This window comes from Dendropsophus ebraccatus, chromosome 7 (assembly GCF_027789765.1).
Source record: "Dendropsophus ebraccatus isolate aDenEbr1 chromosome 7, aDenEbr1.pat, whole genome shotgun sequence".
In the NCBI taxonomy this organism is placed as follows: Eukaryota; Metazoa; Chordata; class Amphibia; order Anura; family Hylidae; genus Dendropsophus; species Dendropsophus ebraccatus.
Window position 1 is genome coordinate 102000477 of NC_091460.1, and position 12418 is coordinate 102012894.

A 12418-nucleotide genomic window follows, 5' to 3' on the forward strand; every position below is an offset into this window, starting at 1 on the left:
AAAAAAACTAGTAACTGCTGCACCGCACTGTGGCTTGGTTTATCACTAGGTAGTCAGTAAAGGAAGCGGTAAATATTGATTTATTGATATTTATGTGTCCTTTTGGCCAGAATATTGGCCAGATGTTGTTTCTTTGCTCTATGGATGACACAACTGTTCTATTCATACAAAGGCATCCAGTAAAAATACTTATTCTGTGCAGTGTTATTTTTTTTGTAGGGGCATATGTGTGTCAATACAATATTGTTTGGTAAAGGGCAACACATTTTTATCAATGTAAACCTCCAGCTAACACTGCAGAACGCAATGTGATCCTTATTTTTTATACCAGGTTATTTCTGTCATCATGCATTCAGAGTTAGGAAACGTATTTCATAGTAACCATACATTCATTTAAACTTTACATGTGCTTGTGTGTGTATATATATATATATATATATATATATATATATAAATATATATATATATATATATAGAAACAGGAGAAAACTCCAGCGCTACAAAAACATGGCCACCTTACCCCCTTCTCTTGTCTCCAGATTGGATGGGGTTTCAAATTCAGTTCCTTTGAAGTAAATGGAGCTTAACCGCAAACCACACCTGAACTGGAGACAAGAGAGGGGGAAAAGTGTCCATGTTTTTGTAGCGCTGGATAACCCTTTTAACCCCTACATCTAGCTTTTTTTTAAACTTTAAAGGTTACAAATACACTAAAGGATGAAAAGAAAGCAATAACAACAACAAAAAGCCCTTCCCTGCTGTTAAACCCCCCCCTTCTCATTGCTGCTCTGATTATCCGGTCCCCTCTGCCAACTGCTTCCTATTTGTATCTTAACACAGAGCAACTGCCTATTCACCCAGTTACTGGCTGTGGCAGTGACCCACCTCAGCCTGTGATAGGTAGGGATGGTCCGAACCGAGTTCCTCGGTAATGATTCCCGCTGTCTGCCCGCTCCGTGGAACGGGCGGATCCAGCGGGAGGACCGCCTGGAAAACTGGGATACAGCCATAGCCATGGGCTGTATCCCAGTTTTCCAGGCGTAATTCCCACTGGATCCGCCTGCTCCTCGGAGCCGGCAGCCAGCGGGAATCTGCTGCCGAGCGTTCGGGTTCCTACGAACCCGAACCTCGGCAGGTTCGGACCATCCCTAGTGATAGGTCTAGCAGGCAATTTTTGAGATGCAATCAGGAATTTCTAGGCAGCAGAGACTGGCACCAGCAAGTTTTCATCCACCTCTGACCTCATTTAGTAGGAGGCACATCTTAATCCATCAGAACTATGTTTTAGACTGGCATAGGCTGAGTCTGAGAGGAACATAATAAACATACATACTTACCTGCCCAGTTCCTCCTTCACTCCTGGTTTCTAGACCACCTGATGTCTGTAGCCATTCTTTTCTTTAAAGCGCCGACCAACAGGAAATACCTGCTCAGCTGACAGCATAGAGAGATCTATTTCCTGTCTAAGCAGCATGTCCCTGGAAGCTTTGAAGAAGAAGATGGCAGACACCAGATGTCCTGAAAACTGACAGCAGCAGAGGAGCAGTATTAGAGATGAGCGCAACTCTGTCATGCTTGAATCTGATTGATTGTTTGGCATTTGAATAACGGTGGCAGAATGCAGCCCTAGGGAGTCCAGGAAAACATGGATACAGTCTATGGCCTTTGGCTGTATCCATGTTTTCCCGGACTCCTTAGGGCTACATCTGGCTTCTTCAGCCACCAGTATTCAAATGCTGAGTGATCGGACTTGAGCATGCTCGAGTTGCCTTCATCTCTAGTAAGTATACAATTTAATTTAACATTCTGTGGAGGCTTCCAGAAATGTATTAGTAATGACCAGACAACTCCATTGTTACTCAGTATATTCTGTACAGTCATCTCACATAATGTGATGTAGAGGAATTTATATTTAAGTGGACTCTGGCCTGTTATCAGATGACATAATATACAGTAAAGCAGAGGAATATATATTTTAGTGGTATGAAAGATTCATGAAATATTTGATGATGTGATTTTCATGCTCATCAAATATCTGTTGAATCCTCATTTGACCTATATGATCACGCTTTTTATTACCAAACACCCCATTGAATTTTCAGGCTTAAAGATATTAAACTTCTGCATCTGAAACCGGACTACAACAATACATCATGATTTATTTCCAATTTGTACATGATACATTGCTCATGGGCTGCACATTGATGTTACACAGCGCTCAATATACATAAAGCACTTGAGCCTCAAAGTTTATCGATCTTGAGGTTAAAATATGTAGTTCAGGTTGCAGCAGTGCTGAAGGCAGAAGCTTTGTTTGAAATAATGCCTCTATCATTCTAGCCATTCCTGGCAGGAATCCATTCTTCATTATCACAGGCTTACAGCAAGGAATCCTGGGAGCTTTTAAGCAGGCGTACAGTACTAGAGAGGGACCTGGTATTTATATCACAGAGAAGCATTGGTTATTTTTCACACTGAATTTCATTATTCTACAGATGCAGATCTGTCATATTTTTATCAAAGGGTATTTATTTATTTGTTGAAGAAAAATGGTGTTAGGTCCTATTCACATCATGTTTGGCTTTCTTTCTCAAAAGTCAGTTTGTTTTTTCTTTTATAAACTGGTTTTCAGTGGGGATGTTTAGAGGATCAGTGTCAGCACCAGGGCTGTCCACCCAACCGGCCTGTCCCCCTAAAATGCCCCCCTAAGGATCAGAGCTTAGCTTAAATAGCAGCTGCTGCAGAACGTTTTGGAAACTAACCTCCATCACTGGAGACACTGACACATATAGATACATACATACATACATACATACATACACATACACACACACACACACACACACACACACACACACATACACACACACGCTGTCTGACATCTTTGGGAACAAACATATCTATCACTTGAGACACTGACACAGATACATACATGCACACATTGTCTGACACATTGATTCAGCACACACACACACACACACACACTCTGATGTAAACATATACACACAGATATAGTACTTACATACACTTACTGACAAACACACACAGGTAGATAGATAGATACACACACACACACACACACACACACACACACACAGATGCAGTATGTACAGACACCTACTGAGAGATACTAACGTGCACATAGCACTTAGAGCTCTGTCTTCCTTTCTTCCTCTCTGCAGTCTCGTTGATGTCCACATTGTAACTTTGGGGACCTTCAGGTCATGTGACCCAGGTCCTTCATCACTCTCCCTATAGGAGGATGAATTGTTGCCCTGTCAGTTTCAGCAGAGCCCTGCTTGAGGTAGAAACTTCACTGGCCCTGACAAGGATGATGTGGGCAGTTTGAATGGCCATGGGTCCCCCAGGAGCAGTGCAGTTTATTTTTATTAAAGGAGAAGTCCCACGGAAGTATAAAAACTGCAGACAGGCTAGTGGGGGCATGAAAATAATAAACAACTGAACTCAGCCTGCCTCGTGCCTCCGATGCGCCGCTCCTGGGTCCCGTTCACTTTAGCTGACCCGGAAATCAAGTACGTCATGCACTTGGCTTCTCCAGCTAAACATTCCGTCCCAGTCACGGATTAGCTGGACAGGCAATCATGTAGCCAGGGTCATGACGTTGCAGCTATTAGAGGGGCCCGGGAGCGGTGCATCGGAGGCACAAGGATGGGTGAGTTCAGTTGTTACTTTCCTGCCCCCACCAGCCTGCCTGCAGTTTTTCTACTTCGGTGGGAACTCTCCTTTAATGAAAAAAAAAAACAACTACACTGCACACAGCTGCATGCTAGAAACCATTTTTAGTACAAGACCATATGTATAGTTGTTCCAGTGTGTAGGATACATACAATTGGGTTGTCTCAAATGCTGCCACAAATCATTTTAGTATGTGCAGGCAGGCATCATTTATGTTATTAAAAGGTGCATTAGATATATACGATATATGCAGAACAGTAACATTTAATGTTTTCTATTACAGAACGGTACTGAATGGAAGCCTGAATCCTGTCAAGATTGCACCTGTCATGGCAATATTGTGTTGTGTGAAAAGACCCTTTGTAGAGACCCTCAATGTGATTTTACAAAGGTATTGTAATTCAATCCATAGTCTTTTCTTTATTTAGAGTTATCAGAATTAGAGGCAGCAGCATAGGTGTATTGCAAGCATTCTTGCCGTCTGATACAGAAATTCACCACCAAATTTTGAATTTTTAATGCCTTCTGTGCTGTACTTGAGATCCAGTAATAATAATGGGGCCAGCAGAGACGTATCCACAGGCTTCTGCAATCCTTTACTTTACACCAATGCTATTATATGTATTATATCTACAATGCCTTAATTAGAAGTTAATTACATTGTGCATTATTACACCTACAGAAGAATATACAAGACAAAATTTTTTTGTTTTTTAATTGTTTTGCCTAGTAAAAATAATGTAATACTAAACAAGTTATTTATTATTTAGGGAGAGATTTTTCGAATAGATCCTAACAAGTGCTGCCCAGAATGTGCTTCAAGATCGGAAAGCTTTTGCCGACATGAAGGAAAGGAGCATGCTGTAAGTGTTCTTTTTATTTATTTTTCCATATGTTTTTCCATATGTCTATTGCATGACTATTCTCTCTAAACCTAATAGTAGGAATAGTTTAATGCTTACTTGGCTTTATTGTGTAACCTGTTTAGTTTCTCTTGTGCATTTATTGCAGCATTGCAGTATGTAGACATATATACGTTTTGAGCTGCTTTAAATTTGATACGAAAGTAGTGATTCCCCTATGTAATCAGAAATTGTCTATTTATCTGTTACAATGAATTAAAATTCTCGATACCCCAGAATGTGCAGTTATCAGCCTGTTTAAAATGACTATAGAACCCCGGCCTAAGACTTCTTTGGCAGTTTTGTCTTTAGAAGGGGTGTTACTTGGTTTGCAAGGGTAAATTCACATGGTGCATTTCATTGCAGAGATTTCTGTGGCTTTAACTGAATGTATCACCTACAGTTGTTTCCCCCCTTTTTACTGAAACTTCAACAAGTTTCTATCAGTGAGATCAGATGAATCAAGCAGCCCGGGCCACACGAACGATCCGTTACCTTTGTGCGGCAATTTAAATGGATTGCTATCAGCCGCACATTCCCTGTTCACACATCAGAACATTCCCAAGATTCGTCCACTTCCTATAGGAAAATATTAATGCTTCTGTGACTTTATTGGGACTAGCAGGTGACATTGTGGAGCACGCAGATGCTCTTTCTTAAGGCAATACTTTACCCACCAACCCACCTCCCCAAACAGATGGTACCGTCCTTTTGATGAGAGTCCTTCCCGGTTGTGTCTTTTAAAATGCGCCCGGTGCCTTCATTAAGGTAAAAACAAAACTTTTAATCTGAGTCAGTGTGGTGTGGCCTACAGTGTCTGGGCCCTAGGCCGGCAATGCCTCTCCTTACTTCCTCCCCACTCTCCTCTTCATTAGGAACGCCCCTGGGTAGGATTTCTCCTATTCATTGCTTGTCTAAACACTGCACATGCCACGCCTCATTGACTTGGCTGCTGCAGATTTAAAGATAATATTTTACCCTCACCAAGGCACCAGGCTTATTTTTAAATTTTCCACCTTTTCCTCTCAGTCAGTCTATATAGTTAATAAATTCCCCCTATAGATGTTCAGTTTAGCAACATGCCCTGTCTTTTATGGATATACTTTACATACAACTAAACATTGAATAATATCCACATGTAAGATTACATCCATCCTTCCATCCTACCAGTTTTTTCAGTTTGTGTGAACACAACTGGTCATGATGGATGTGATAACAGATTCCATTAATTTCACATGGGACAAACTGCTGCCAAAGCGCATTAGCCTGCAGCGATCAAAAGATATACTACAAAACCTGATTGTGCCCTCACACATGCTGATTTTGCATATTACAGGCCATAAAGCAAACAACAGAATTTGGGATCGGTAGCACACAAAAAATGATGTTATTTGGTCACCAGCATAGAACTTCTAGCTGCTGCATTCACATGTTACAGTGACAGTACACAAATAGAGTCAAGTGGGGCCTTACAGTCACTGAAGCATGCAAGCATTAGGAACAGCTGAGGCAAATCTTTCTGAAGGATTCCTGATTATTATAACCTAGGTATTATATAAAGATAATGTGTAGTTTGTGTGTGCAATTTGTTATATTCTGTTTTTCCATTTTGATTCATGTTATCTATTGAGAAGACCAACATCTGCTAGCAATTTATTTGCTTGGGATGAATTATTGTGAGATGCATGAATCAGTTGTAATAGCAGGAGTTGTGAATTATACATAACAGCCTCAGGCAGGTGAGGAACACAGACGGGATGAGACAGAGAAGATTGCTAGAGTAGGTTGGAAACATTAGTAGAGACACACTCCTTCATCCAGGCTTCTGTAATTGTCAATGGAATGCCAGTAGACCATTCTGATATATTAGCTAACAGAGCAATTTAAGGGCTGCTCTGCTGTACACGATGCCTGGGAAGCAGTTACTTGCTAGAGATAGCAAATGATCCGCAGTACAGAACAGGCATTTGTATCATCTTTGTTTTGCTATCATCTAACATAATATATTATTTGACATTATTGTTACATTGCATATTAGGATGGTTGACTACAACAATTTTGGTTTGAATATAACATCACATCCGACAGTGGCATTTAAAGAGTTTCAGTTTGTAATAAATAGAGTTTAATAGAAACTCAGTATTAAAGGGAACCTGTTCTCCCCCGTGCCGGGGTGAAGGCTGCCCGGCCCCCTGCTAGAGCCCCAGATACTTAACCCATCTCGCCAAGTCCCGCTCCTGGAGCCGGTCCCGGGACTGAGATATCCGTTCTGGGGTGAACGCCGCCCGACCCCCTGCTAGAGCCCCGGATACTTACCCCATTTTGCCAAGGCCCGCTCCTGGAGCCGGTCCCGGGACGGAGATATCCTTGTCGGGAGCCCGGCGTGCGTGCGGAAGAGATGAGTCCGACACCCATAGAGAATAAAGGCACTATTCATTCTCTATGGGCATCGGACTCCTCTATGCAGGGCGCGCCCGGCTTCCGACAAGGATATTTCTGTCCCGGGACCTGCTCCAGGAGCGGGACTTGGCGAGATGGGGTAAGTATCTGGGGCTCTAGTGGGGGGTCGGACGGCCTTCACCCCCGCATGGGGGGGGGGGGGGTGACAGTTTTCCTTTAACAGCTAAAAAGTGTACTATTATGAAAAATAATATAAAATAAAAAACAAAATAATCATTTAATAATGGAAACAGAAACAAATTAAGAATAGCAATGTTAAAAGTTCAAAAGTTTGGCTACACCTTTCCAATCCATGATTTTTCCATATACCTCTGTCTATATAAATACTGTAAATGCTGCATTTACTACAGATGAATAGCATTACAGAAGTCTGATGTGGTGTTTAGTTCACTGGAAGCAGATTTCAGATGCTTCTTCTTGAATATTCCTGCTTTTTCTTGAATATTCACATCTTTAGGGTAGTTCAAACATAGCGGATCAGCAGCGGATTTCACGCTGCGAGTTTGCCAGTATGTGACCCGGCCCCTTTAACCTCCCCGCCGCCGTGTGAGGCTCCCGGCTCTCCATCAGCCAATCAGTGCACGGCAGCACTGATTGGCTGATGGGGAGTAAGGAGAGCCTTACGCAGCCGCGGCACCGAGCAGGTAATGTATGCTCCAGGCCGGGGGCTTCAGGCTGTGGAGGCTTAAAGGGGCTGGGTCACATTGGGATGAAAATTCTGCTGCGGGTATGTGACCCATTCAACTTCACACTACCTGGATCCACAGCGGATTTCACTGCAAACTTGCAGCGTGAAATCCACTGCCGATCCGGTATATGTGAAGCTACCCTTAAAGGGAAACTTTAAAATAGAAGCATCTAAACTTCTGATATGTCTCTATAGAGCACGGGACACTGAGGATGAAGGCAAGTTTCTTACCTGGATCCTCATTGCCATGTTCATGAACTTTGTAGTTTGGTGAACTGGAGGTGGGACTAACACCCCCATTGCACCAATTTGTGAACTAGGCATGAGGACAGAGCAAGTGACATAATAATGCTGCCTCTGCCCTCTTCCCAATCACTCTCGCTGGATTGGCAGCCTGAGCTGCTCAATGGCTGAGTGGTGGAATGCAGGCCACAGTGTGCGAGCGGGGCAGATAAATGGATGTTTATTTTTAAAAAAAGTTGTCCTTGCTTTACAACCCCTATAAGCTCCCTCTCAAATGGTGCTTCATTTACACCCAGGCACCCAAGCATGTTTTCCAGCATCCCATGACTTTGATACATTATTTCTTCTGCAAGCAACTAATGGGTCTTTACCCTGAACTGGTTGATCAGCCATTTCATCCACATTGGAAACCTAAGCCCTTCTAATGTACCCCATTGCTTCTGTTTTAAAGAGTCACTGTCGTATTTTTTTTTTTTTTTTGCAGAAATCAATAGTCCAGGCGATTTTAAGAAACTTTGTAATTGGGTTTATTAGCCAAATCTGCCATTATCTGCATGTAAAAAGCCTTTTCCCAGGTCCCCCCCTCCTTCCTCTTTTTCATCCACTCTGAAAAATCTGAAAATTGTGACTTGTTGCAGGAGTCGTACCCTGTCTGCTCTAGGGAGAGGGGAGGGGGGAGGAGGAAGGAGGGAGTTAGCCGGCAGCAGAAAGCAGATAACAGAGGATTACAGGCACGAGCTGGGTGACAGCTGTAATCCGAGCTCAGACAGGTCACTGGTGACTGTCACAGGAGATATCCCGTGAGGGATTTGTAGATTAACTCTTTGTTGTCCTGTTTTGGTCTTTTCTTTAGCTCTCTCCATAGGAGAACAATGAAGACAGGGGGGAGAGCTTCAAACTGCTTTTTCATGATAAAAATGCTTTTTTCGGATAATAAGCCCAATTACAAAGTTTCTTAAAATCGCCTGGACTATTGATTTCTGCAAAAAATATACAACTTAGAGAAGCCTCTTCTCCAAAATTAATGAATTACGAGCTGCTTTAACTACTGTAAATGCAAACTAACAGCAGGTGAGAAGACTGTAACCTGCTGTTAGATAGCATTGTCTTGGGGAGGGGTTCCCTTTAAGATTCCTAGATGACATCATCTTAGTTTGTTAGAACTATCTAGAAGAAAAAAGAAGCCTCAGCGTTTATCTGACAAATGTAGACTAAATCATTACAGGTTGAGGTTATTATTTCCACATGACCTACCTTTAGATGAACGTTTTGCCCCAGAAGCTGCAAGGCTGGGAACTTGGCAGTGCACTGTAAAGCTTGCCATGCGGGTCATGGAGACGACCCTAATCACTGCTGTGAATGGCATCCTCGTGCTGTTAAGGTCTCTCTGCTTACAGCTATTGGAAGGCGTAGCACAAGGGCCATTAATCCTACTGTCAGGGAAAGTGTATCTAATTTAATGAAAGGGTAAGGTGACTGAAAATGTAACCTTCTCTCTTGTGATAGAAGCATAACATACAAATTGTGCTGGAACCTAAAGGCCACTGTTAATTCCCACCCAGCGCTGCCACCACACTCTTCAGATTATTTTTTTTTTTTAACACCTTGATTGCATGCTTGGGCCCTTTACATAAAGAATGACAGGTGTTACATGTTGTTTATTGGGGTCATGTATATATGTACACCTATGAGACTTCTCTAATATCAAAGTACATAACTGTTTACCATTGTAACTGAGTATAATAAAATGTTACTATGAGCCATATTAATGGAATCTCATCATTTTCATTAAATGAAAAGAAAAGGAGTTTTGGCGTCTAAAAGGCTCACTTAGAGACCACAACATGATAAAACTGCATGCTTCTCAAATCGGTCCCAGAGGTTTGATGTCAATGACCTTACCTATAGATATAGTTTGTTTACATGCAGAGCTTCACAAGGTTGGGATGTGAAATAAGTTTCTATTCTTTACTAATTGATGGCCTACATTCGAGATAGGGAACCTTTAGTCCTCCAGCTTTTGCAAAACTACAATTCCCATCAAGACTTGACAGCCTTTGGCTGTGCATGCATGATGAGAGTTGTAGTTTTGCAACAGTTGGAGGACTAAAGGTTCCTCATCCCTGCTCTTCATTGAAAAAGCAGCTGTATGGTAACCAAGGACAGTATATTGGGCCCACATACTATATTAAATAAGAACCAGGTAGTCATTGTGCCTATAGACTTGTTTCTTTTGCTTAAAGGGGTTATCTAGCGCTACAAAAACATGGCCACTTTCTTCCAGAGACAGCACTACTCTTGTCTACAGTTCAAGTGTGGTTTGTAGCTCCGGTCACTTAGAAGTAAGTTGAAAAACGTACACCCAAACTAGAGAAAAGAGTGGTGCTGTCTCTGGAAGAAAGTGGCCATGTTTTTGTAGCACTGGATAACCCCTTTAACCACTTAAACTGTTTTATATTGATAGCTGTTGAATTTCTTAAAGAGTATGAGGTATTACCTTTTTATGTACATTGTAGGCTGTAAAAAAAATCCCACCTGGTCTTTCCCACCCGATTATAGAGCAGGAAAAGCTAAACAGATTGATATATATCTTTATAGCATAAGATTCAGTATAACTTGTAATTTATTTATTGAAATCTCTGATCTTACCATGCTAAAGAGTCCAGTCCATTGAGTGACACTGCCCGCTGGACTCCTTAACACAATATTGAAAAATTGCCTTCCAAAAAATAAAAATAAAAAAAATATATCCACACAGCTCCTTCTGCTCTATAACATGATGTTGAAATCTTAGATAACATTTTTATAGTCACTGGATCTCTTTAACACCTTGCAACTAAAAAATCCAACTAGAATAGTTAACTTGCCTTCTAAAGTCTACTGTATGTTTACTACCTTTATCTTAGTACGGTAGGCCCAAATCTATCCAATTGTGTAAAACAGAAACTGAAATATACTGCCCACAGCAACCAATCACAGCTCTTCTTTCATTTTGCCAAGCTGTAAACTGAGCTGTGATTGGTTGCTCTCACAACAAAATGGAGATAGCACTTCATGTGAAGGAAATATGATTCTTTATTCACATGCTAACATGTGATGTTTTGTCTGATATTCACCCTTTTCCAAGCGTTGCGTAGTTGGATGTGAATAAAGAATCACGTTTTTTTTACATGAACTTCTGTCTCCATGCAGTTTGTTGGATTGATCCCAGGTGGACAGGTCCTGTTTGATGAGACATGCACTATCCTCTAATTTTCACATTTACTGGCCAGTGCTGTTGCGATTCTTCTATTGTGGATCTGGCACTGTATTTAAAATAAAATCCTTTAACAGCCCCCTTATCTTTGTTTTAAAGAGGTTGTCCAGAGAAAATCTTTTGCTTTCAAATTAACTGATGTTGGAAAGTTTTATAGATTTTTAATTTACTTCTAATAAAAAATCTCAAATCTTCCCATACATATTAGCTGCTGTATGTCCTACAGGAAGTATTGTAATATTTTCAGTCTGACACATTGTTCTCTGCTGACATCTCTGGCCGGGACAGGAGCTGTGTCTCGGTTTTCTATGAGTCCTTATAGAAAATCTCTCCTGCTCTGGACAGTTCCTGTCTCGGCCAGAGATGTCAGCAGAGAGCGCTGTGTCAGACTGAAAATAAAACAACATTTCATGCAGGATATACAGCAGCTGATAAGTATGGGAAGACTTGAGATTTTTTTTATAGAAGTAAATTACAAATTTATACAACTTTCCAACACTAGTTGATTTGAAAGAAAAAGATTTTTGCTTGACAACCCCTTTAACTAAAACAAGTGGATAACAATGGTATATTGACTAATGGGGAATTATAACAATTGTTTGTGAATTAGCAAAATAAAAAAGACAATTCTCCTTATTTTCAGCATGGTACACAATGGGCTCCCACAAAATGCACTGTATGTACATGTATGCATGGAAAGGTAACATGTGCCTCAAAGCCGTGTCCTAGGACAAGCTGCAGAACAGGAGAAATAGAGGCTGTAGCTCCTGGAGAATGCTGCCCAATATGTGTGGGGACAGGAGGTGAGTGCAATGTGTTTAGTTATTTATGTGTTTGCTAACGTTTATCATGCCCCAAGGACCCAGCAGTCAGAGATTGTCACCATCGTTATATATGTAATGTCTAATACTGTTGTCTGCTTCTACGCTATTGGATAACTATCTAGCATCACAAAGTGTAGCTGTGCACTCCATCCTCACATGCCACTCTGCAAGTAATGTTTCTTGGGAACAGACACAAAACACAGTAACGGTAGGGGAGACCATTTATTGTGCAAAGATGTGTTTTTAGGGCAAGCTTAAAGCTGTGGCTTCACAAGAGCATAGTTACTATGCATATTACTGTACATTTCTGTCTTTTAATCCATAATACGTTGCGGTCGTTAACCTACAT

At 41.3% G+C, this 12418-nt stretch overlaps 1 protein-coding gene across 2 annotated transcripts in view; it reads left to right on the plus strand.

Annotated features, from left to right (window-relative positions):
• The window catches only part of FRAS1 (Fraser extracellular matrix complex subunit 1), a 352271-nt gene that overhangs the window by 120804 nt on the left and 219049 nt on the right, over nt 1-12418 (plus strand). For both annotated transcript variants that reach the window (XM_069978024.1, XM_069978025.1), the window contains exons 3-5: nt 3980-4087; nt 4467-4559; nt 11889-12048. In XM_069978024.1, coding sequence (XP_069834125.1) covers nt 3980-4087; nt 4467-4559; nt 11889-12048 — 361 coding nt within the window. The remainder of the gene's footprint in view (nt 1-3979; nt 4088-4466; nt 4560-11888; nt 12049-12418) is intronic.